The sequence below is a fragment of the Malaclemys terrapin genome, chromosome 9, assembly GCF_027887155.1.
Source record: "Malaclemys terrapin pileata isolate rMalTer1 chromosome 9, rMalTer1.hap1, whole genome shotgun sequence".
Classification (NCBI taxonomy): domain Eukaryota; kingdom Metazoa; phylum Chordata; order Testudines; family Emydidae; genus Malaclemys; species Malaclemys terrapin.
Genome location: NC_071513.1, coordinates 95,605,256 through 95,628,319, shown reverse-complemented (window position 1 = coordinate 95,628,319; position 23,064 = coordinate 95,605,256). Strand labels below are relative to the sequence as shown.

Here is a 23,064-nt window from a genome sequence, read left to right as displayed (position 1 = left end):
GGCTGAAAAGCAGAGGAGAGTTGTAGAGGCTCCAGCGAGAGCAAGAGTTTGCATTCCCTCCCTCTCGTGCTCTCTTTGCATTGCAAGCTCCCTGCTCTCCTTGTGCCTCAGTCCTGCCTGCCTTCCCTCTCAGCACCCCAAGAAGGAACAGCTCCTTTGCAGTTTGCAGCACTGCATTAAAAAGGAAGCAGTTCGGGTCACCCGGGGCAGCTGAAAGCAACAAAGCAGCACAAACTGAGCCCTTTGCAAAAACAATCATTAAGTCTTGCCCCCCTTTTTTTCTTTCTTTCTTTTTTCTTCTTCCTTTTTTTTTTTTTTTTTTTTTTTTTTTTTGCAAGTGCACTGTAAAAAAAACCTTCCACAACGTGTCGGCCTCAGAGGGATCCGAACCAGGCATAGCAGAATGTACCAAGGACACATGCAGGTAAGAGGGTGCTAGTAGGCTACCCTATGGGAAGCACGCGTAGCTGGCGCTGCAGAAAGGTGATTCTGTTAAGTTTCTGCGGGATGTGTGTAAGAGGGGAGGGGGATTCTGATTTCGCACCATGCAACAGGTGAATTGGTGCAATATGATCGTGGCATTCGGAGTTGAGGGAAAAAACTCGACCGGGGTTAGCTAAAAAAAAAAAGAGGGATGTGGAAATCTGCCAACTTTATAACTAGGTGAAGTTTGATGTTTATTTGTTCATTGATTTCGCTCAAACATGTATGTTAATTTATGATCATTCGGATAGGTTCAAGTGATCATTTCAGGGAAAACGTTCGTGGTGTGTTTTCAACTGACCCGCGTCTCTTGCCACCCTCTTGATGCATCCCTCCATGTATGTCATGTGAAGGGCAAACAATAAGGGGAGAGGCAGACTAAATGCTTTGCAAACTCGGCATATATTTCATTCGACACTAAAGCCATGCATTGCTTTCCTCTTATTGCACAGACGCGTCGTGTTCAGAAGTGGTCGGTTTCTGTTCCCCCCCTCCCCCCATTATGGGACGGGGATTCATCTCGCTAAGTACCAGGATGACTCTGTAGGGTGGAATTTCAAACACGTGTCTAAGCGACTTCAACATTTTAGGTAGAAATCTTGGCTTCTGGTGCTATCGAGCTACATCACTGAAGATGCCGCTCCCTGCTGCTAACTCACTAGTGCTTTGGACGTGATTACTGTAACCTTGACTCTCATTCTCCTTCACGTGGCTCTTTCTTAAAAAGCCGGCTGTATGGTGGAGAACAGAAGGAAATAGTAAAACAGCATAGAAGTTGACACTGACCTCACAAAGCTGTTTCTTTGCATTGGGACCCAATCCCAATTCATTGAGTTAAACGATCAAACACATTTATTAGTTACAGTGGCACCAGTCTGGCATGTAGCATGTGTGAGTGTCAAGGATGTCTACATAGAAACTGCAATACTAGTAAGTACTGTTTTGTGTGGTTCTGAATGCAGTGTTTCAAGACATGCGGAACAGTTACTACAGACTTAAGTCAATGTCAAACTTTGTATAACATACAAGTTAAATAACTACCCTGATTCAGAACCCTCTGCGTTCCAAAATTGAATGTAGACCAGTTGCTGCCTTCCATTTAATTGTATTACTTAATCTCTGCAAATGATAACTGTTGTGTCATACTATTATTGTGATTAAAGAATAAATAGGTTTTAACAAGAAAAGTAATTGGTGGAAATAAGCATACTGCTACTTATTTAGGTTAGAAGTAGGTTAACGTGTGTATTGTTTTACAGTAACACAAAAATAGTTGTATAAATAATATGACTGACTTTGGATAGTGGGCAAAATATATTTGTATCATTATACAAAGCAGAGTTATTTTGTTGTGAAGAATAAATTGTAAACTTTGAATAAATATATTACAAATGTTAAAAGGGAAATGTGATGGTGTATTGATATCCTTGGCAGTTTCAGTATATTACATGAGTCATAAAACAGGACAGTTTAACAAATACCATTTTAAAAGTTAATTTAGCACTAGAGTTATAATAGAAAAATCAGATCTAAACATACAACAATTTTGTATTAAAGTACACAACTTTTAAAAGCATTTTGCTGGTAGACTAATGTCACTAATCAAAATTTAACTAAACTCTAACCAACCTCACTTACAAAGCTGACTGAATTAAAAATTCTATTCAGTATATTTGTCAAATGTAACAAAGAAACAACTTGTCCAATTAAGCTCTTCAATGCAATTTTGTTCTGCTGCTATCCCAACAGGAATCATTAAGATCCTTAAGGGTACCAGTAAAAAGACTAAAAAAAGCTTTTATAAAGCATCTTCATGTTTGGTAACTGCTTAATTATTGAGTTTTTAAGTGAGTCAGACAAAGAAGAATACAGAATGAATTAATCTATAATGGGCTGATCTCCTATAAAGTTTATTTAAACCACCTTGGAAGGCAAACTACCAGTTTTATGCAACTATAGTATCCACCCAGGTATCAACAAAAAATGCATAAGCATCATAGGCACCTCAAGTCCTTTTGGTTCTACTTTGTTCTTCTACAAAGTGAACTAGTCAGTGAAATATGGTAACAGTTCTGCTAACTTTGGGGAAAGCTATGATAATTGGAAATGCTTACATCTCTCTGTCACTGGTTCATCATCTACAAATTATGTGGTATATAAAATTGCTTAAAAGTAGCCACCTAAATAAAACCAGTCAAGTTTTAAGAGTTCCTCAGCACTCGTAGCGCGTATTGGTTTAAAGGGAAACATACACCTAAGTGTTTTGTTAAACTGGTGCCTAAATATGGATTTAAGTAGCTAATTTTAGGCACCTGTATTTGAAAATATTGGCCATTCTATATAACACTGATCTTGCACTCCTTACTCAGACAAAACTCCCACTGAAGTCACTGATGGTAGAAGAATGCAGGATTTCGTCCATCCTTATGCATAAACTCCAGCATGCTAATACTCATTTTCCTTTTTCCCTAGGTCTTGCCCTTCTACATAAAACTAGAATTTACAGAAAAATTCCCAAGTCCAATTTCTTTAATATGAATGTTTACAAATGCAATGTTTTATTAATCAATTGTTGCGATTCAGTTATTTTCTTGGAAGACTTTTGCAAGATGAAAACATTTAGACGTACAACAATATAAGGAATGCCATTTGTTTATTATATAGATTGAGAATTTACCCATTTTGCATATTCACACTGATCCCCAACCTGTAGTCTCCCTTTGAATGCAATAAACACTCCAAGACTAGCTTAAATAGGCCGTGATTCAGGAAAGCACTTAAGCACATGCTGAACTTTAAGCATGTGCTCATGCCCCACTGAAGTCAAGCACATACTTAAGTGATTTGCTAAATCAGAGCCATAACATATTAGTGTCTACTTTTTGAATTATTACTTTGTAGTACATAAAGTATTTGAAATGTTACAAGGAATTCCAGAAAATGACTCAGTTTTTAAAAAGTTCTTCTTTTCTTGTAGGTCTTAGATTTAGATTCCTCTCTCATTCTTTTTAGAACTGATCCCTCAAATAACAAGCTGTGAATGTGTTCTCTCTGAGTGCTCACATGCACAGCTTTGTTTGTGGGCAAAATAAGCAAGATGCAGGGCCACTTCTGCCTTGGTATATGCAAGTGCAGTTCCAGTGTAGCCGGTGCTTACATCAGGGCTGGATTTTCTCACTACTGTTTTTTTCTTAATTTCATGCCACTTCATTTATTATTTCAACAAAGAAATATTAGGGAAATCCTAAACAAATTAGGAAGGGAAATGTAGTTTTGAAAGAAAGGCATATTATAGGTGTAATCCACTTTCCACTGTTACATCACATTTTTAGGGCAGAATTCTATGTTACTTGTGCGCCCCAATCAAAGAGTGAGAAGAAAGCAGAACTGAACCTTTCAAGGCAGTCAGAAAGACACACCGGGACAATACTCAGAGAAGTGCATGACCTAGCTCCTTCAAAGCCATTTCACTATAATTTAAATAAGCAAACACATCTTAGTATTATTGAAGGAATTTTTAAGGCCCATATTATTTACCAGATCAAACCACTCCTTTTCAACAGTGTGCTGTCCACAATGTAGAATGTACTGACATATTTTCTAAGATAGATATTAGCTACCTTTCTGAGGCCTGATCCTTTGGTGGGGACTTCTGCAGGAAGAAGAGAACTTCAGGATAGACCCATGGACCATTAACTTAGGTCCCAATCCTGCAAACATTTACACAAGTGTATAAATTTACTCACATGAGTAGAGTTAAAACCGTGCATGGGTGGTTGCAGGCCTTAGTCACCTTCTAAAATCTGCATCGTTTTAACAATAGCACTTCAAATCTGTTGCAAAGCTTTTACATTTTATCGGACGCTGTGTGTGCCACTGCCCTTGGTGCAGACCTCTCTCTGAGCTTCATGGGAGTTCCAGGCATGGAGTGAGGGTAAATTATGATTGTGGGGTAGGACTTTTAACAGTGTGCTGTATTGGCTTAACTCAGCTCGCATCGAAATCAGTGGTGGAAGTCCCACATCAGTGGGAGTGAAGTTAGGCCAATGTGAATGCTTTTGAAAATCCCACTCTTATGCCTTTACTCACTCATCTTTCCACAAAATAGATTTTTGAACAAGTAAGGAGCTATTTTGCAGAATGTTGGCATGGTATTTCATGTGTGTAGCTAAGTGGTACTGCTGTGTTTGGAGGTGCCACATGTCAGGTAAAGCAGAGATCCTGACCACTTGTGGTTATTAACGTTCCACTGGCAATTTTGCAAGAATAGGGTATTAGCTCTGATGTTCTGGCCAAGTTCCAAATCAGATAATTACATTCAGTCTCCCTAGTTTTTCCCTGAACTGATAATTGCATAGGTTATCCACTTCCTGTCCCTGGTAGACAGTGTTGTTGTGCGCTGCTGAAGAGTTGCTGTGTTTTACCCTAGAGGTGGCTGAATTTCAGTTATGGATTAAATGATCCATGTGCATCATTTGCATTTCAATTGAAGGATCCTGTTCTGCAAATACATACACATAGGACTTCTGTGGATCTACTGATGTGAACAGAGTTATCTATGTGTAAAAGTGCTTTCAGGATCAGGCTCTAAATGGGTGAAGTACTTTGGGGGCCTTCTGACTGGAAAATGCTAAATATTTGTAAGACACGCTAAAGAACTTGAAGGAACTGGTGAGAGATATTGTACCAATTCACATCACTATTTGCCGCATATATTAAAACAAGTTAGGACAAATATTTTTGCATATATGCCCTGATTTTCCAACATTTAAGATGGGATTTTCAAAAGCTCTCAGCATTGGCCTGACTTCTCCTACTGAAATCAATGGTAAAATTCTCATTGACTTCAGTGGGATCAGAGTTATGTCAACGCTGAGTGATTTTGCAAATCCCATCTTTGTTGTTTTGTTACTCTTTTTAAAATACTACAGCCTCACTAGCTGCATGGTTAGTGATTTGAAAAACACAGGAAAACAAGCCATTCCTGAGTTATGACTGCAAAGGGATATACCAAAACAGGACATTATATATATACACTGTCCGTCTTACAAACAAGCTGCACAGAACAAATACAGTTAAACTCAATGCTAAGTTGAACCTTTGCTCAGCAAGCTCAAGACCAAGAGAAATGTATAGCTTTAGTTATGAAGCCCTGAAAATCTGAGTTTGTAACTGGAGTGTTGAGTAACCGTAAATGAAAGTGATGTATGGTGACTCCCAGCCATACTGAAATTCCATTATGATAAGCTGATAATTATCATTATTACAGCTCATCTGTGAACAGTACTCAGGATGGCTGGGTGGTATATACGATGGTGTGTTTTCCTATTATTCATAAACAGTTTTTCAAATTTTGAATAGTAGATTATGAGCTGGTTATAAACTGCACACATTAAAAATGAGCTCATTTCCATTGAAGGAGACTCATTACTCTCCCATTCCATTCAAGGGAAGTAGGTGGTAGGATGTCATTGACTAAGAATAGTGCTTAACGTGTGAAAATTGTGGGTATCTGCAATACAGACTCTGCAAAGTGCTCCTCAAAACAGCTAAGTAACTTTATGGAAACCTTGCAAAGAATCCTGCAAAGGCTCAGAGAATCCCATGATTTTACTACAAGGTTCCAGCACATTTTCGCTGACGGTAGTTGAAGTACTGTGCATTAAGAGGAGTTCCATGCAAACAAGGAGTCATCCAGCCTTTTAGGGATTACTGACATTCAAAAACAAAGACAGACAAACAAAACCATCCCCTAACTTACATTTTTAAAAACAACAAATTGATTCGATTGCAAGAAACAGTTTTTGTGAAAGGGGCATTGTTTACTTTAAAAAAATCATCACATTTCTGCCTAAATCTTTATACCTACCATTATAATAACAAGTGAGGCAGTTTAGTCTGGTGGCTAGGTAGTCAGGAGACCTGGGTTATACTTCCAGTTCTGCCACTGACCTTGGGCAAGTCAGTTCTCCTCTTTATGCTTGTGTTTCACCTCCCACACATAGGACTTGTCTACACTGAAAAAGCTACCCCCCGGGCGACGTAAGTTACATTGACTTAAAGTGGTGTCCGACCATGCTATGTCGGTGGGAGATGTTCTCCTGTTGGCATAGCACATGAATAGGCAACCTATGGCACGCGTGAAAAGGCGGCATGGGAGCTGATTTTCAGTGGCACTCACACTGGGTCCTGGCCACCGGTCCAGGGGGCTCTGCATTTTAATTTAATTTTAAATGAAGCTTCTTAAACATTTAAAAAATCTTATTTACTTTACATACAACAATAGTTTAGTTATCTATTATAGACTTATAGAAAGAGACCTAAAAACATTTAAATGTATTACTGGCACACGAAACCTTAAATTAGAGTGGTTGCCGACCCTTGGCATAGCATGTCCTCACCAGATGTGCTACAGCTGCATTGATTCTGATGCAGCATGGTAGTGTAGACTAGCTCATTGTCTGCTTTGATTACTTAGCTTGTAAACTCTTCAGGTCAGGGAATGTCTCCTGCTACATGTTTGGACAGTGGCTAGCCTAATGGGGCTCCATTCCTGGTTGATGTCTCTTTGCACAACGCTAAGGGTACGTCTATACTTACCGCTGGTTCGGCGGCAAGCAATCTATCTTCTGGGATCGATTTATCGTGTCTTGTCTAGACGCGATAAATCGATCCCGGAAGTGCTCGCCATTGACGCCGGTAATCCTGCTCCGTGAGAGGAGTAGGCGGAGTCAACAGGGGAGCCTGTCTGCTGTGTGTGGACCCATGGTAAGTGCCTTTAAGTTCGAACTAGGATACTTGGACTTCAGCTACGTTATCCACGTAGCTGAAGTTGCGTATCTTAGTTTGAACTGGGGACTTAGTGTGGACCAGCCCTAAGACAAGCAATCATAATAGTAACAAAGAAATAACTGAGATTCTTTCTTTCTTTCTTAGCTTGTTTTCTATCTGCATTTAACAGCCCTTTGTGTGTAGTCAGTTTTCTCTGTTGCTTATTTTGCGCACTTGATAGCACCTGTATCTAGTCAGTTTCATTACAGTCGGTTTCACTGCAGTCAGTTTTCCCTCTTGTCTCCAGTGTCTTTTCAGATAATAACTGGAGAGAAAACATTTCAAAATAACCCCCCCCCCCAAAAAAAAAAAAAAAAAATTGGCAAGAAGACTCTGGTGCTGCTGTGGTATCTGAAACTGCTCTTAACTTACTTTGTGAAACTGACTAAATTTGAGGATGGCATTGTTTCTTTTATACAGTTCAGTGTTAAAATAAGATGAAATGTTTTAGTGGTCACATGTTCAGAACAGACCTCAACCCAACCACAAAAGCAATGGGTATAATGATCCACAACAAAAGGCTCGGTCCTGCAAAGATGTAAGTAGTAATTTCAATGAGACAGTTCATGTGTGTAAAGTTACTCACATGCGTAGACTTTTGCAGAAGCAAGCCTCGTGCTTTTAACATGCAAAACTCTGATACACAAGTGCAGTTTGCGTTTGCATTGACAGTTCTTATTGTCAGACACTTAGCTACTTGAGTTCCAAGCAAAAATGCTACTTGGGCTAACACGTCTGAGGTTTTGCATGCCCAAAAAGCTTATACACAGAATGTCATCGCCACAATTTTAGAGGCACTTTAGAAGATTCAGCCCTACAAGACATTGACTAAACTAGGAAAATATTGTTTCCAAATAAATTAAGATTGCTGAAAGTCCATGTTATGTGATGATATGTAAAACAGGTGTGACTGAATTGAATCCAATACATTTTTGTAACAGTAAATGAAATATGATAGAATTGTTATTTTCTAATATGAATTTAATCAGGTTGTCTAGCTTATCTACCCAGTTGAGGAGTCTCTACAAGCTGATTATATCACAGGACACAAGTCTGCCTGGTCCATTTTGGAAGCAGTTGATATAATAAAACATACTAGAGTAGATGCCTTCCATATCAGGTGACGTAAAAGGTACATAAAGAGGTTGCTTTCTGTATTCACAAATTTTCATCATTGTCCTGTAACATTACAAACCAAAATGCCCAAGGGTCATAAAGACCATAATCAGCAAAGCCTGCTACATTGATACAAGTCCTATCTTGAGAACTGTGATATTTTACTGCTGTTCTTCTCAAGGACTTGAAATTCTGGTTCATGGTTACACCAGTTTACTGGCATAGAGAAAAATTAAGTGAGATTCCAAAAAATATTAATCAATTGAAATGTACTGCACTGGCTGGAAGACTCATCTTTGTCACGATCCTCATTTGGAGAGTAATGTTTCTCTCTTTATACTACATATGAATTTCCTTAAATGAACAACAGAGGCTTTGCATGATTAGTGGAGCATGTTAACATTATAACAGTGATTTCCAATTCTTTCTTGTGTTGAACTGGTGGACTTAAGTCCCAATCTTGTTCCCTTAAACCCTTCGTGTCCCTTGAGCCACAACCTGGCACAGGTGCCATTGCCTGTTTTCTCTCCTCTTGTCCTTCTATTTTCTCCTCCTCGTCCAATTTATTCTATGATTTTTCTCTACTTTCCCCACACACCTCCGGTTTAATTTTTTCTGCCCTCTAACGGGGCTGCCAGCTTAACACTCTCATGGCTATGTGCCAAAGGTGGCCCTGCCATGTGATGCCACCAGTGTTCCATAATGGAGCTCAGGGCCACATGTGGAAATACGCAAAGCCTGGACCAGTGAGCTTCCTGCTGCCTGAATCTACAGCCCCATAAACATGAGCTAAATCTGCATTCGAGGCCAGAGTGGGAGAATGGAGAGAAAGTGTCTTTCAAGGAACCCACCTGCCACTTTACTCATGGGCATTGGATCATGTTCATAGTGTGGATTCAGAGCCACGCAGCTCTTCTCTCATAATCCCTCAGGGCTAGTTTTTCCCCAGGCTGGGAAGCATTCCACTCCAGTCACTGCAATTCACCATGTTAAATCTAGGGCCTCTGTACAAACGCACGTTTACATTATCCTCTTTGTAAACAGATCTACAGTCTTTTGAAAACTTGCCATTTCTGACTTCATCCAGACCCAGTATGGATTAGGACCATAAATACAGCCATATGTAGAATTCTGATTGCTTTGCATCATAGTATTCAATTATTATATAAAATAACAGCCATGAGTTTCTAATCCATACCAATATCATAATAAAGACAGATTATGCTAGTAAAAATTCTGTGTAATTAATTCAGACCTATAGACAACTGTTCCAGTTGCCCCATGGTCTTTAAAGACATTTAATCTGGTAGGCTAACGAAAAGAAATAGTTGCTATGGGCATTCAATTTCAGCAGCTCTGTTAAAATAGTTAGGCATGTTGCTCTTGTAGTGGAGTGAAATGCCTGTCATCATGTTTTCATTGTTTTGAGCTAAGTAACAGATGTTGTGTAAAGTACAGTTATCCAGAACTAAGGAAACACTAACAGTCCAAATTCTGACTGGTACTTGGAAATGGGCATAGTGGACTCCCAAATAGGTGCACATAAAAGCAACATTAATATTTGCCTGTATCTTGGCCAAGACCAACATCCTCACATAATCGATTCCTGCTAAGAGCAGGTACAGTCTGTTCAAGATACGTGCATATAAGCCATAGCCAATTTAAGGATGTATGTACATCAGTGGATGGATTATGTCCCCTGATCAGTAGGTTATGTCCTGTAATGAAAATCTCCTGTCCTGTGGAAAAGCTTCCCTGCAACATTCTAGTGAGGCCAGAAAAGGGGTGATAATCTTTTGCCTTGCTCGCACAGGGCCTGATCCAAAGCCCACTGAAATCAGTGGGAGCCCATCCATTAACTTCACCTGACTTTGGAGCAGGCAACTGCATGCTAAAAATATGCAGCATCTTTGTGCAGCACCAGCCAGAATTTGGCCCATCTATTTCGTTTTTCTTCATATTGATAATTCTGGTTTCCTTGAGTTAGCTCCAAAAAGCTGCAGAGGGAAACATTAGCATTTGCCTTGTTAATTATGTGATCCTCTAATCAAACCAGTGAAGAGCATGGTAATTAGGTCTGAATAACAACGGGCCCAAATTTGCTCTCATTTACACAAACTGAACTCCCACTGGTATCAGTGGGAGTTGCATCGATATATGTAAGGATAACATTGGCACCTTGGTCCTTTTTGCCTTTAACCGTGCTTTCTTCTTGTCACCAGCCTGGTTCTAAGTTACCAACTGTCCTGTGTGGCAACAGCAAAGCTTTTGTGAATTGCTTTTTCTAAGCCAACAGAGTTTTCAACTGGTACTTGTATCAAGGAAAGAGGTTAGTGAACACACATTCACTGTTCATTATAAGTGGATTGAGAGAGAATTTTTCCCTGCTAAAACCTACCCTCAAATGCTCAGATCAATGTGTCAAGATATAAATAACATACTATCTTTGCAGATTAGAGTTAAAAACACTGAGTTTACACAGCTCAATTTTACTAACATAAGCATGGTAATAAGTATGGGATAAAGACAGACTGCAGCATTGCAGGGGGCATTAAATAAAATTGATAGAAAGCATCAAATTTTGCACAGTGGACCTATTTATCAGTGCCTTTTAAACTCAAGGGTGACACCAGTTAAAAAAACAAAAAACCCTGAAAGAAAGTTGTTTGTAGGATTTTAAACAGAAGAACTGAAGAGTACTAGGTTTGTAGAGTGCCCACAATAATGGGGCCTCAATCCCAACTGGGACTTTTGGGTGTTACTGCATAGAAACGATTAATAAAATATCAACAGTAAGGTTCCTCTACATAAAGAACAGGAGTACTTGTGGCACCTTAGAGACTAACAAATTTATTAGAGCATAAGCTTTCGTGCTTATGCATCCGAAGAAGTGGGCTGTAGTCCACGAAAGCTTATGCTCTAATAAATTTGTTAGTCTCTAAGGTGCCACAAGTACTCCTGTTCTTTTTGCGGATACAGACTAACACGGCTGCTACTCTGTTCCTCTACATGTGTACCAGAGTGATGAGTTATTTCTGTTGCAATTCACTGAAGTTTGGCAGTGAAGGTAACTTTTCCACTTATAGGTTTCCATTGTAGAAGAAATGCTCTACCAGTTACCTGAGACCTGATTCTGCTTGCATTTAAGTGAACTGAAGAACTCTTACTAACTTCAGTGGAAACAGCAGCAGACCCTGACGCCTGCTTTTTAGGGGATGAGACAACGATTAGGTGAACTTACCTCATATTAAATAGTAAGGGCCTCAGTGAATTTAATGGCTCATGTATATTTTACTAGCTAATATGTGATATAAAAGCAAGTACACAATCAATATAAATGTAGGCCTAGTTTAGTTTCGTTCATCAGACCTTAGAATAACCCTTTTTCGGTAAGGAGTGAAAAACAATGTTTTTGGCTTTCTTAATATTCTGTTATTTCACTTCTTGGAATGTCCCTACTTTGGGTATGATGTTCCAAGTCTGAAGTAACGAAGAGAGGTTACGATGATCCAGCCAAATATAGCCAGGGTAAACAAAGAAAATTTCCAAAGTCCCCAAAGTCACTGTCAAATATTAAGATTGATAGTTTTGTTATTGCTTATAAGTTAGATAATTTAGGGTGTAATGCAGAATCTCATATTAGCTCATAAAACTTTATTAGTTATTATGTAATGAATCAGAGGAGAGGGGTGTTGATAGAAGTAAGGTGTCATCCTGGGTATAAAAGAGAGTACTGAGACTTAAATTTTTACCTTTGTGTAGGGCCTTGTTTGTGTACAGCCTTGTGTGTATATACTCAGCTAGATCAATGGCCGGTCACCTTCAACAGATCACTGGGGTGTGGCACTTTGTACTTATGCTGACATAAACCTGTTTCTTGGATCTGAACTCTAGAATTAGCAGTGGTTTTGTCTGCAATAACAAGCAGTGGTTCTCTGGTTTGCTAGGTTTGTATGGTAACCTCTAGGCCTGGTTAGTGGCTCTGAAAAACATCCTTACACTGTTCAATAAGGCCAAAATCCTGGCTCAGTCTTCAAGAGCTGGATGAGAAGAATCTTCCCACTGAGGCCATGAAGCAGAGGTGAAGCCCCTTCACAGCTATGGTCCTCGCTTCAGGGCTAGAGTAGCCTCCATAAAGCTTGCGCACCCTCTGCGAAGAGGACAATAATTGATGGATCCGTGGGGCAGCTGATCCACTGGCCCCACTCCAAAACCTCCTTGTGTGTCCTCCTAGGAGCTGATCTCTGCAATGCTGACTCCCCTCTGGAGAATCCCCCCATTCTCTCCTCTCTCCCACTTAACTGAACCTAGCTACTTTTAGCGGGACCTATGTTAGTGGGAAAGGGAGAAGAATTTTCCCTTGAGGGCTAGCCCCAATGGTTCTTACTTGAGAAGTTAAGTCAATCAGAGCTTTCCCCCATAAGGAAGTCAGCATCAGCCAAGTGGGGCATATGGGAAATTTGGGGTTTTAAATCACCCCTTGACAAATGCTAATAACATTTTTTTCTGGTCAAGAATCTGAGGTTCCAATATGTTATTGAACTGATGCTTTTAACAGATCATAATTACTTACAAAATGTTGCAGGGCCAGATTTTCAAAGGTATTTAGGCACCTAAAGCGCCTATGCTCCATTGAGTTCCATGGTGAAAATCCCATTAGACACGTATCTGCACCTTCAGGTGTCTAACGACCTTTAAAGATGTGGCCTGCTGGATCTTTGCCAAATAATTGCAAAGGCCCATATTTTACTGAAGTTAGGAAGAGAGTGTTTCATACTGTTTTCAGTAAATGATCATACACAGGGCCGGCTCTAGGCACCAACAAAGCAAGCAGTTGCTTGGGGTGGCAAATTTGCAGGGGTGCAAGAATCCAGCATGGGAGCTGAGAACCAACAGGGGGCCCTGGGAGCTGTAGTTCCTTGGTTAGCTCCCTGCCTATAGAGCCAGCCCTGGAGCAGGGAAAGAACTACATTTCCCAGCATTCCTTTGGCCGCAATTAACAGGAAAGGGAGAGGGAAGGAGTGTGGAACTGAAACCTCATGCTGCAGCTTGCTGTGAATGGTAGGGTCAGAGCCAGCTCTAGGTTTTTTGCCACTCCCCACCCCAGCCCTGGGCTCCCCCCACACACCTGTGTCGCTCCATCCCTGGACTCTCCCCTGCCCACACCTCCTTCCGCCCCAGCTCTGGCCCCCACCTGCACCTCCTGCCGCCTCAGCCCTGGGCTCTCCCCCCCTGCCGCCCCAGCCCTGGGCTCTCCCCCAAAGAAAGAATTGGGTGGACTAAATGGACAGTGCACCTCTCTATCTGAAGCCTAGCAAGGGAGATCCCAATAGAATTTAAAATGAAAAGTAAGGAAGGGGAGGTTCTACTAGACTGGGCAGCTTTAGATACAGTACCAGGCACGTAGGAGGATTTACACTTCTGAGCCATGGAAGCAGAAATTGACTTTTCCTTTCCAGATTTAGCTAATATTCAGAAAGGGAATCTAGCACCTGCCTTCCAGATTTGAACACCCTCAAAATTCAGGAGTGCTCAAGCGCAATTTGGGCAGCTGTTACTTCATTTCTCCCAAATCAAATATACTGATCCACTGTAACTTGCTGTAGAAAAAGTAGACTAAATTGAGCAAGAAATGCTTCCGAGTGGTTATTAGAACTGGAATTGCTATTTTCAACAGCCATTGCTTTTTTTTTTAGTTCTAGTTTTATTTGTTTAAAAGGAAGACAGTAATATTGCATTGGCAAATTCCCCATAGAAACAAAGTATGGAACAAAAGAATAATAAAGGCACCTCAACTTTTCCTCATTTATGTAGGACAGTCTTATAATATGCATCCAGATATCCTTCAATCACACAAGCTGAAAATTGTTCCACTTTACTACAGTTCTGTAACCATATGGGAACCAATCCTGTCTGTGTTCTGTGCACATCCAAAATTCCTGCTTAATGACCCGCCCTGGGAGCGAGTTACCAGTGACCCCGGGCTGGGGCGGCAGGAGGGTGCAGTTGGGGGAGGGGGAGAGAGAGAGAGACACCAGGGCTGCGGGGGGGCAGCCAAAAATTTTTTTGCTTGGGGCAGCAAAAAACCTAGAGCCGGCCCCGATCATACAACACTACTGTGAGATGATCATGAAGGAAAGTGCTTATATCACATCAGTAAATTCCAAAACAGTTTAGAAAATTCTTAGTGCACCTTTAAACTTGTGTGTATGTTTGTGAGTGTATATGCACACAAATTTATTTTAATAGCAGCAAAGATGTGGGTGTACAAAGGGCCTGATCCAAAGCCCACTGATATCAGTTGGAGTCTTTCCATTGAGTTCAATAACATCTGGATCAGGCCCAAAAGGGAAGTGGGAGGGGAAGGCACAGTGAGCCTTTCCTCATCCTTCTTGTACCCCTGCACAGGAACAAGGCACAATCTTAATGCTTTTGCACTTGGTGCTCAAAAGCTTCAGGAACCTAGTGCCAACAGGAGAAGTAGAAAGGAGGAGAAAGAGTGGAAAGGAAAAATGGACTGGGGAATGGAAAGTGCACAATGGATGTTATTAAAGGCTCTAGCAGAGGCTGCTGTTGTACACACTCTTCCAGAGCTCCTGGCGACGTTTTGCCCTAGGAGCTGTGTTGGTGCACAGTCCCTTCTCATCTCTGCAACCCCTCTAATGAGGATAGTGGCTTAAAGCCATTATCTAGCCCATAATATTCTTATAATAAATCTTCTGTACGTGCATAGCAAGAGCTAGAATAAGAAAGAAGCCAAGCAGTAATAAAAACGTAATGGGGTCAGTGGTGGTAGGGATTTATACTGGTCTGATGAGAGCAGATTTTAGCCCATAGTGTGCAGAGTACATTTGTGGCTTTGTATAAATGATTTATTCATTATTTTATCAGAGTCATAATAATAAAAGCAGAGTATGATGATTATTATCTAAAGCATGTTATCTTGAATAAGAGAACTCAAACTGCTGTGTCTTGCAACCTTTTCCCAGGAAAGTCTCCAATTGAACTCAGCTGGAATCTTTTCTTTGAAGGGATCAGAGGAGTATTTCTCAAAGTCATTTCCATTTACTTTCCAGCGGTGTCAGACAGAACTCCAGGCATGATTCAGATTCATAAAAACTACCTAGTGTTCAGTCTCTCCGTTTTCTGTACCATATCAGATCTTGTTGATCATATTTTGCATCCCCTCGAGTATCAGACAGAATGACTGTGTTCATCGTCATGCCACCACCTCTTGAGAACAGCTACTGCATTACATCCTTGCATATTTTAGTTGCCAGTGGTTGCTGTATTATGGTTCACTGAAGCATTGTTCTGCTGTTCATGTCTCAGAAGTTCAGGAGTCATACCAGTAAAGGGGTTCCAAATATGTGAGATTATTACCTAATGGCTGTTCAAGGTCTGGGGAAAAGCATAGTGCTAAAGAGTCTCTGGTTTGCTGTCTAACAAGCTTCATTTAGCAAGTGCCCAGGATGGTTCTTGAAGGATTAACAGTTCCCTTCTGATCAGTATGAGCAGTGTGAATGATTATGTAATTGTTTTTAATTATGTAGGTTGCAGTTGTGGATCAAGCATTGATATACTAGACAAATTCACCTTGTACAGTTTGGTGGCAGAAGAATGATTTTGAGTCACATGTGCTCTACAGTTATCAAAGAACAGCAGAATTTCCCTGCTTGAAGATTTGCTGTCCAACTTTTTCCTCTTATGTTCATAGTTCGAGCTGGACAAATACTACAAAACAAGTTTCAGATCAACTCCCAAATAGCTGTTTGGTTTAGCCACAGTCAGTGTCATGAGAACGTTGGTGCAAGCAGGGTTTTGTTCACACACTTTTGGGAAATAGTTGTACTTCATGCAGATGCAGAGATTCTCATGTGAACACAGGTATTAACATACAAGTGGGAGTATTCATTCTATGCTATTCCTCTATGTTCACATCCTTTATAACACTTCAATAATCCAATTAGGCAACAGAAACGATATCATGTTATTTAGGCAACCAATCACACACCACAGATTATGAATACAAGGAGAAATAGTCAAGGTTATAGTCAAAACAAGTAGTTTGTGAACAACCCATAGGCTGAAATGCAGTCAAAAAGTGAACAATTATGAAAAACTGAGAATTCACGAACGGGAAAAAATGGTTTGCTCTGAATGGCTGCACAGATCCACGCAGAATGTACTGGAATGCGTAGCTTACACTAAGGCTCATTGAAACAATCCAGGCTTTTTTAGACATACTAACTCCAAAAACTATTTAAGCTCCTGTACAGTACTTTGCATCTATCACTGCTGACACACATTCTTTAGTTTCTTTACTTCCTTGCAAGATCATCAGTTCTAAAAAGTTAAGTTCCTAGTTGTCAGAACAGCAGGAGAGAAAATAGTTGCTTCAACTGCATTAACATGTCTTTTGGGTAGTAGTCATCAGGGAGTGCAAAAGCAATACAGTCACACTCATTTATAACTGGAAAATTAGCACCAGTTGTTTCATTGTGACATTTATATACTAAGTTATGCTTTATGCTCTGTCTTGAGAACCAGACAGATGATAGCTGGAATACCATTCCCATTTCAACTGACAGCCTTTTAAAAACATATCTCTTAGAGAACTCCTGCCATTTCGTGGAAGTCTTTGAAAACCTCGCTACTTAGAGGCAATTCTGCTTATATAGCATATATTGTTTGTATTTCTCTTTCCTGAATCTATTACCAAGACTGCTTCTTGAGAGTTCATCTGCTCCTGCCACTTGTTTCTTTTCCCTACGCCACTAAATCCTCTTGATAAAAAAGAGAAATAAATAACAGAAAATGAGCTAAATCCTGCTCTCATTTACACGCGTACAGCCCCACTGATCAGTGGGCTAAATTCTGAGCAGATGTCATTCAATTCACTTGCAGAGTTTCATTCACTTCCATTAGGTTACAGCTGGACTTTGTGAGAATGCTGTGGTGTAGCTGAAAACAAAATTTGGCCCATTTTCTGAAATATGGGTTTCAAAACAGGTTATTGATCACAGCTTTCTGCCTTGTGTCAGCTGCTTAATGCTGACTCAGCTAGCAGCAACCTGTGACCGTGTGCTTCAAGAGTCCTTTGGAAAAGATTCCATTGTGCTCTAGGGTAAAAACCTGGCCTCACTGAAATCAGTGGCAAAGTTCCCATTGACATCAGTGGAGCCAGGATTTCACTCTAGAATTTTTCATAGCATGGATATAAAACACTCCAGTTTTCTTTTCTCTAGAGATTTTTTTTTAAGAGACAGTCCATACAGAACACCTTCATGTTGTGCAGTTTGACATTCCCCTTTCTTGACAAACTAAGATTAAATTGCTTTGAATTAACCTCTTTTCAAAAATCCTCTAACTAGATTTTTATATGGACCCATCACAGTGCCTGTGACATATGGCATCATGCTTTGCTTGAAACCCATTTGGTAAAGAGGAAAATTCTCTGCATGAGTATACATAAGTGAAAGCATCCAGGGCTACAAGGGACTTTTAATTCTCTCTCTCTAAACTACTAGATGCACAAATTAAAAAAAGTATATATTTCCGCAGCTATAAAGTATGAGGGTTTAAGATTACTGATGCGAAGCAGTGACGGATGGCTTCTGTTGTATAGGAATAAATAGTACATCACTGGGCCAAAATCAGCCATGAGGATTTGTGCCTGCTCAGACCATATCTGACCATATTTGGTCCATTAGCTGCTTTCTATATAAACAGTATGAAGAGGCATAGGAATAAAATACTGATAATAGACAATGATTTGGGGTCTTTTAAAAATGATCTATCCAGTCAGCAATCTCTGTGTGAGAGATGCATCCTAGGTGATGTCTAAGGTAGTTTGTCCTTATAACTTAGTTGGGAGATACACATAATCTCTATTATGCAATTGATGTGAAACTGGTATTTATTGATCTGATTTGCCCAATACAAGGTATGGCATTCTGGCTTGGGTGTAGAGAAAAAAAGAGAGTGTGAAGACTGAACTGTAAGGCCAAGTCTGTTGTGTGGCACTGGAGGGGTTCTCCCTATCTCTCCTTTTCAATGTCTGAGTAAATGTAGTGCTTGTGAAAGGTGCAGCACAGAACAGTGTGGAGACTGATAACTGTTCATTCAAAGAGAGTGAAATGCACCCTAGTTGTGCAGAGCAAGACCTCCACACCCCTTAAGCTCTGCAAAGGAACTGCACATAGGTACTGCCTACTAAGTAGCTGCACAGCATGTTCCAAACATGCAGTGGGATGGGTCTCCAAGTTCCAGGTTAGCATGGAAGGCTAGGCTGGAGGCAGGTTAAGGTGGTCCAGATGTGGGCCAAAGGAGAAGGGCCATGGATCTGCATGTACACAGATTCAGTGTTCCTAGTAAAAAATGTAAAAGGCATTGTAACCACTATTCCAACCCATAGGCTGAACTATGGCATTGGGTTTAGTGGGAGTGGGGGAACTCACCTCTCCAACCATCCAACACTTCACCAACATAGGACCTGAATCATCCAGCTTCATGTGGATGGAGTGAATTTAACCCAGGAAGATTAAAAAGAACATTTAGCCTAGGCATAGAGAGTGGAGGTGAAAGTTGTCACACTTGTGAACCTCACCCTAATCTAAAGGGACTACCTCTAGGGGAGAGGTTTTTCCAGTCAGCATGGCCCATAGAACCCTTGTCCTCTCTGCTGCAAGTGCCATCAAGGGTACTAGTTATGACAGTGGTTTTGGGTGGTGTCGATACATGTCTGTTAGGAATTGGACTGAGCCCATCATCTAGTTATATGTGCCAACTGGTGGGGGTTCAGTGGCCTAAGGGCTGGTCTATCACCATTTTCATACTTCTATAACTATATCAGTTTAGAAAATGGTATAGGTAAAGTGGTACAAGCCTCTAGTGTGGACATAGTTAGACCATGTAAAGATGCTTGTACCAGTATAGCTTATTAACTTACTGTATAAGCGGTAATAATATATGCACTTTGTTACCAGTATAACTCTGTCCACACTAGGAGGTTGTATCAGCTCAATTATCAGTTTCTAAACCAATATAGTAATACTGATACAAAAACAGTGTATAAACCAGCCCTAAGAGATGGGAAAAGAGGCTCACAGAAGACTTCAGTGGGACTGTTTGCATGAATAAGTGGCATGTAGGATGAGTACATGTTACAGAACTGGACGCAAAGTAATTAATGAAAATAAAACTGTGCATTGGCATGATTATTGCATAATGAAAGAAAGTAAAATTGGAAAGGAATGTTGAAGTAAATGGAGTAAATTTAGGGCCAAATTTTTACACTAGTAATGGTAAAAGTATTTGGCCATCAATAAAATAAATCTAATGATAAACATGCATTTTTAAAGGCCATTAGAGGCAGGAGGAGGAAGTTAGTGACAGATGAGCAGATGTTACTCAATGAACACTTTGCATCAGTAATTTTAAAAGAAGCTGAAGGTCACATTTCCTAGCTTGGGATTCATTATTTTTCTGGAGAAGGGGATGTGTGTGAAATGTTAAATGTCTTTATTATTGTACAAGGAAGAGAAGCCATTGACACCTGGCACCAAGCCCAGTTGGTATGTGGGTTTCTGTCTTACTTTAAATAAATGTCCCTTCCTTTTAGCTTGAGGATCTATATCTCAGACAGATAGGAAGGATGGTCCAGTGGTTAAGGCTCTAGCTTAGTCAGACGTGGGTTCAAATCCCTTCTCTGCCACAGACTTCCTGTGTGACCTTGGACAAGTTACTTAGGGCCTCAGTTCCCCAGTAGTAACACTGGAGAAGATCGTACTTCCCTAGATCACAAGGATGTTGTGAGGATAAATACATTAAAAAGACTGTAGATGTTATGGAAGCAGGGACCATATTGATTACCAATTAATATCTAAATAAGAGATCAACATAAGAAGTGAGCCTGAACCATGAAGTTCAGATTTTAATCTAAACTTTCCCCAGACTTCAGAGGTGCTAAAGGCATTCAGTGCCTCATAGGATTGAGTCTCTTGTAAACAAATGACTTAGTGGGGGTGGCCAAGGAGACTATATGTAATGGGTCTCAAAAATGGGAAAGCTAACATTCAAAACAATAGAACCTAGCCAAGTAGATTCAACACTACTTTCAGAAATACTGCAGCTAAGAGATATATGGAATTATGATTCATGTAGGGGCACAGAAGTAGATAACAGTAATAGGGAATAACATCATGGAAATAGAGGCAGATGACAATAATCAAGGATAGAATAGAATAAAATAGAATAAAGTAACAAAGAGAGGGTGTGGGACAAATTCACAGAAAAACAATCTGCAGAATGTTTAGCAGAAGTGAAATAGATTGTGGGGTGTAGAGTATGAGTCCAGCCCGGTTCAGTGGTTAACCAAGCCCAGTACAATAAGTGGGGTTGTACCTATGTTATTGATTCACTGTCTGTTTTGAGGACTGGAGTATAAACCTGCAGAAAATTCATCAAAAAATACACCAATGATGTGTTGGTTGGGCAGGGAGGGCAGCTTCCTCTGAAGCATCAGAGCTTGGTCCCTTCTGGAGGCAGGACACTGGGTGGAGTGGACTGGTGCTTGGAGGTGGTACATAGAATCCTTTCTAGATGCCTGGTTAGTGTGTCTTACTCACATGCTCACAATTCAACTGAGTGCCAGAGCAGAGACCTTTGGGTTGTTTTTGCCTTCCTCTGTAGCATGGGGCGCAGTTCACCTGGGATCATCTGGGCACACATCTCACATAATCAATTCCCTACCATTGCTGGGGCCTCAGGCATTGGTGGCACCTTGGTCTCTCCTGTTCTCTGCCTGTGACATACAGTTTAGTTTCCTGAGAACTGAAATGTTTGGGTCTAACTAAAGTGTTCGGGCTCAATGTAGGGTATCTATGTGAACTTTAATGACTTGCGATATAGAGGAGGTCATGCTTGATGAGCTGATAGTCTCTTCTGGCCTTAAACTCCTACGACAAAGAAAAAGAGACCACAAATGGAATAACATGGCATGCTCAGGTTTTGATTGCCTTGTTACATTCAACCATTATTCTGTCCGAGAGAGACACTGCAACAAATGAATTGGTACTGCAGAAATGAGCCAGAATGTCTCCCTCCTTTGAAGGTCTGGGTTATTAGGAAAGATTATCCATATGTGGCAGGACTGTTTTAATCTGTGGTTCGTATTTAATATGGAATGTTAAGAATGAAATATAATTTTTAAAAAGATACACTGGGCTTATCCGAGTAGACTGAGCTGGTTTCAGACTAATCCCCCCTTCCCCCAAGCCAAGACTAATATCATACAAAAGTATGATAGAAGAGAATAAAGGGCAGACAAGCCTTTGGTGTCAGAGTAATAGGATGCAAAACAACTACTGTGCGGATACATCTTCAAAGGGACTTGTCAAGTTGTGATGCTTTGGAAGAAAAAACAAACTGAAACGGTTTACCCAAACCAGTGAATTCAGTCCTGGATGGATTTGGGACACAGGATATGGACATGGCATTAGAGACACTAGGGGACTCTGTGTGTGTGGGGGGGGTGTCTGGTAGGATGATGAGAGAAGCACATCAGAGAAACCTGAAAGTCTGACTAAGCTGAGAGTCAGGTTGGGGGAAGCGAAACACAAGAGATCTGATACCAAAGACAATCTCTGATAGGCTGGGTGAATCTTCTGGATGAGCTTTTGCAGCGTTTCAAACTAGATTTACTATGAACATCATGGACCATATGATATCTACTTTCCACAGATCTGAGGGACCAAAACAGCCATAATGCGGGTTTAACGATCTATTCTCACGTGGCATACAGGCCTCAGTAGCAGGAGCATGGCCAGAGGAGAGGGTGTGGCAGGGTTGTCTCTGTACCCCAGTGATCCCTGGCTGCTCAAGTGGCCTCATGCTACTCTAACTTACACGAGGACTGGGTGAGGATCCCAGCCAGTCCCATTTGGGGGCATAAGGGGGAAAAAACACTTTCTCCCTCACCTGAACGGTGCCGGGGACAGTTTGGATACAGTCCACAACAGGACCCATGTTGTTTGTTTTAAGTGGATCGTTTCTCTCTATTCTTAATTAGACCACTTGAGTCTTAGGCTGGTGCTTGGAAATTCTATATCTTTTCTCCTGGAGAGGTGAAACCTCCATCCTCTCAGAAGAGGTAGTCAAGGGAAGGTAGATTCTCCCCCGCCCCAAGATTCTTATTCAAAAGAGGGAAGGAGTCCTTTCTCCTTAAGTATCAGAGGGGTAGCCGTGTTAGTCTGAATCTGTAAAAAGCAACAGAGGGTCCTGTGGCACCTTTGAGACTAACAGAAGTATCGGGAGCATAAGCTTTCGTGGGTAAGAAGACTTGCATCTGAAGAAGCTTCTTACCCACGAAAGCTTATGCTCCCAATACGTCTGTTAGTCTCAAAGGTGCCACAGGACCCTCTGTTGCTTTCTCCTTAAGTTGTGCTGTGTGCAGGGCTGTAGTCCAACAGACATGCAGGAACACTTAATGACCACAACCAAGCCCTGAATTTAAGGAGCATAAGATGATACCCACATGCAGTGTATCTTAGGGGTTGGAGAATAAAGTAAGGTTGCATAGAATCATGTGTGCTCTTGAGATAAATTGAGCAGCCTAATGAAAGTAAGGTACTG

At 40.8% G+C, this 23,064-nt stretch overlaps 1 protein-coding gene across 1 annotated transcript in view; it reads left to right on the top strand.

Annotated features, from left to right (window-relative positions):
* Positions 1 to 386: 386 nt before the first annotated feature.
* The window catches only part of PEX5L (peroxisomal biogenesis factor 5 like), a 164,068-nt gene continuing 141,390 nt past the window's right edge, over positions 387 to 23,064 (top strand). Inside the window, exon 1 of the mRNA XM_054040095.1 lies at positions 387 to 424. Coding sequence (XP_053896070.1) covers positions 404 to 424 — 21 coding nt within the window. The 5' untranslated portion in view covers positions 387 to 403. The remainder of the gene's footprint in view (positions 425 to 23,064) is intronic.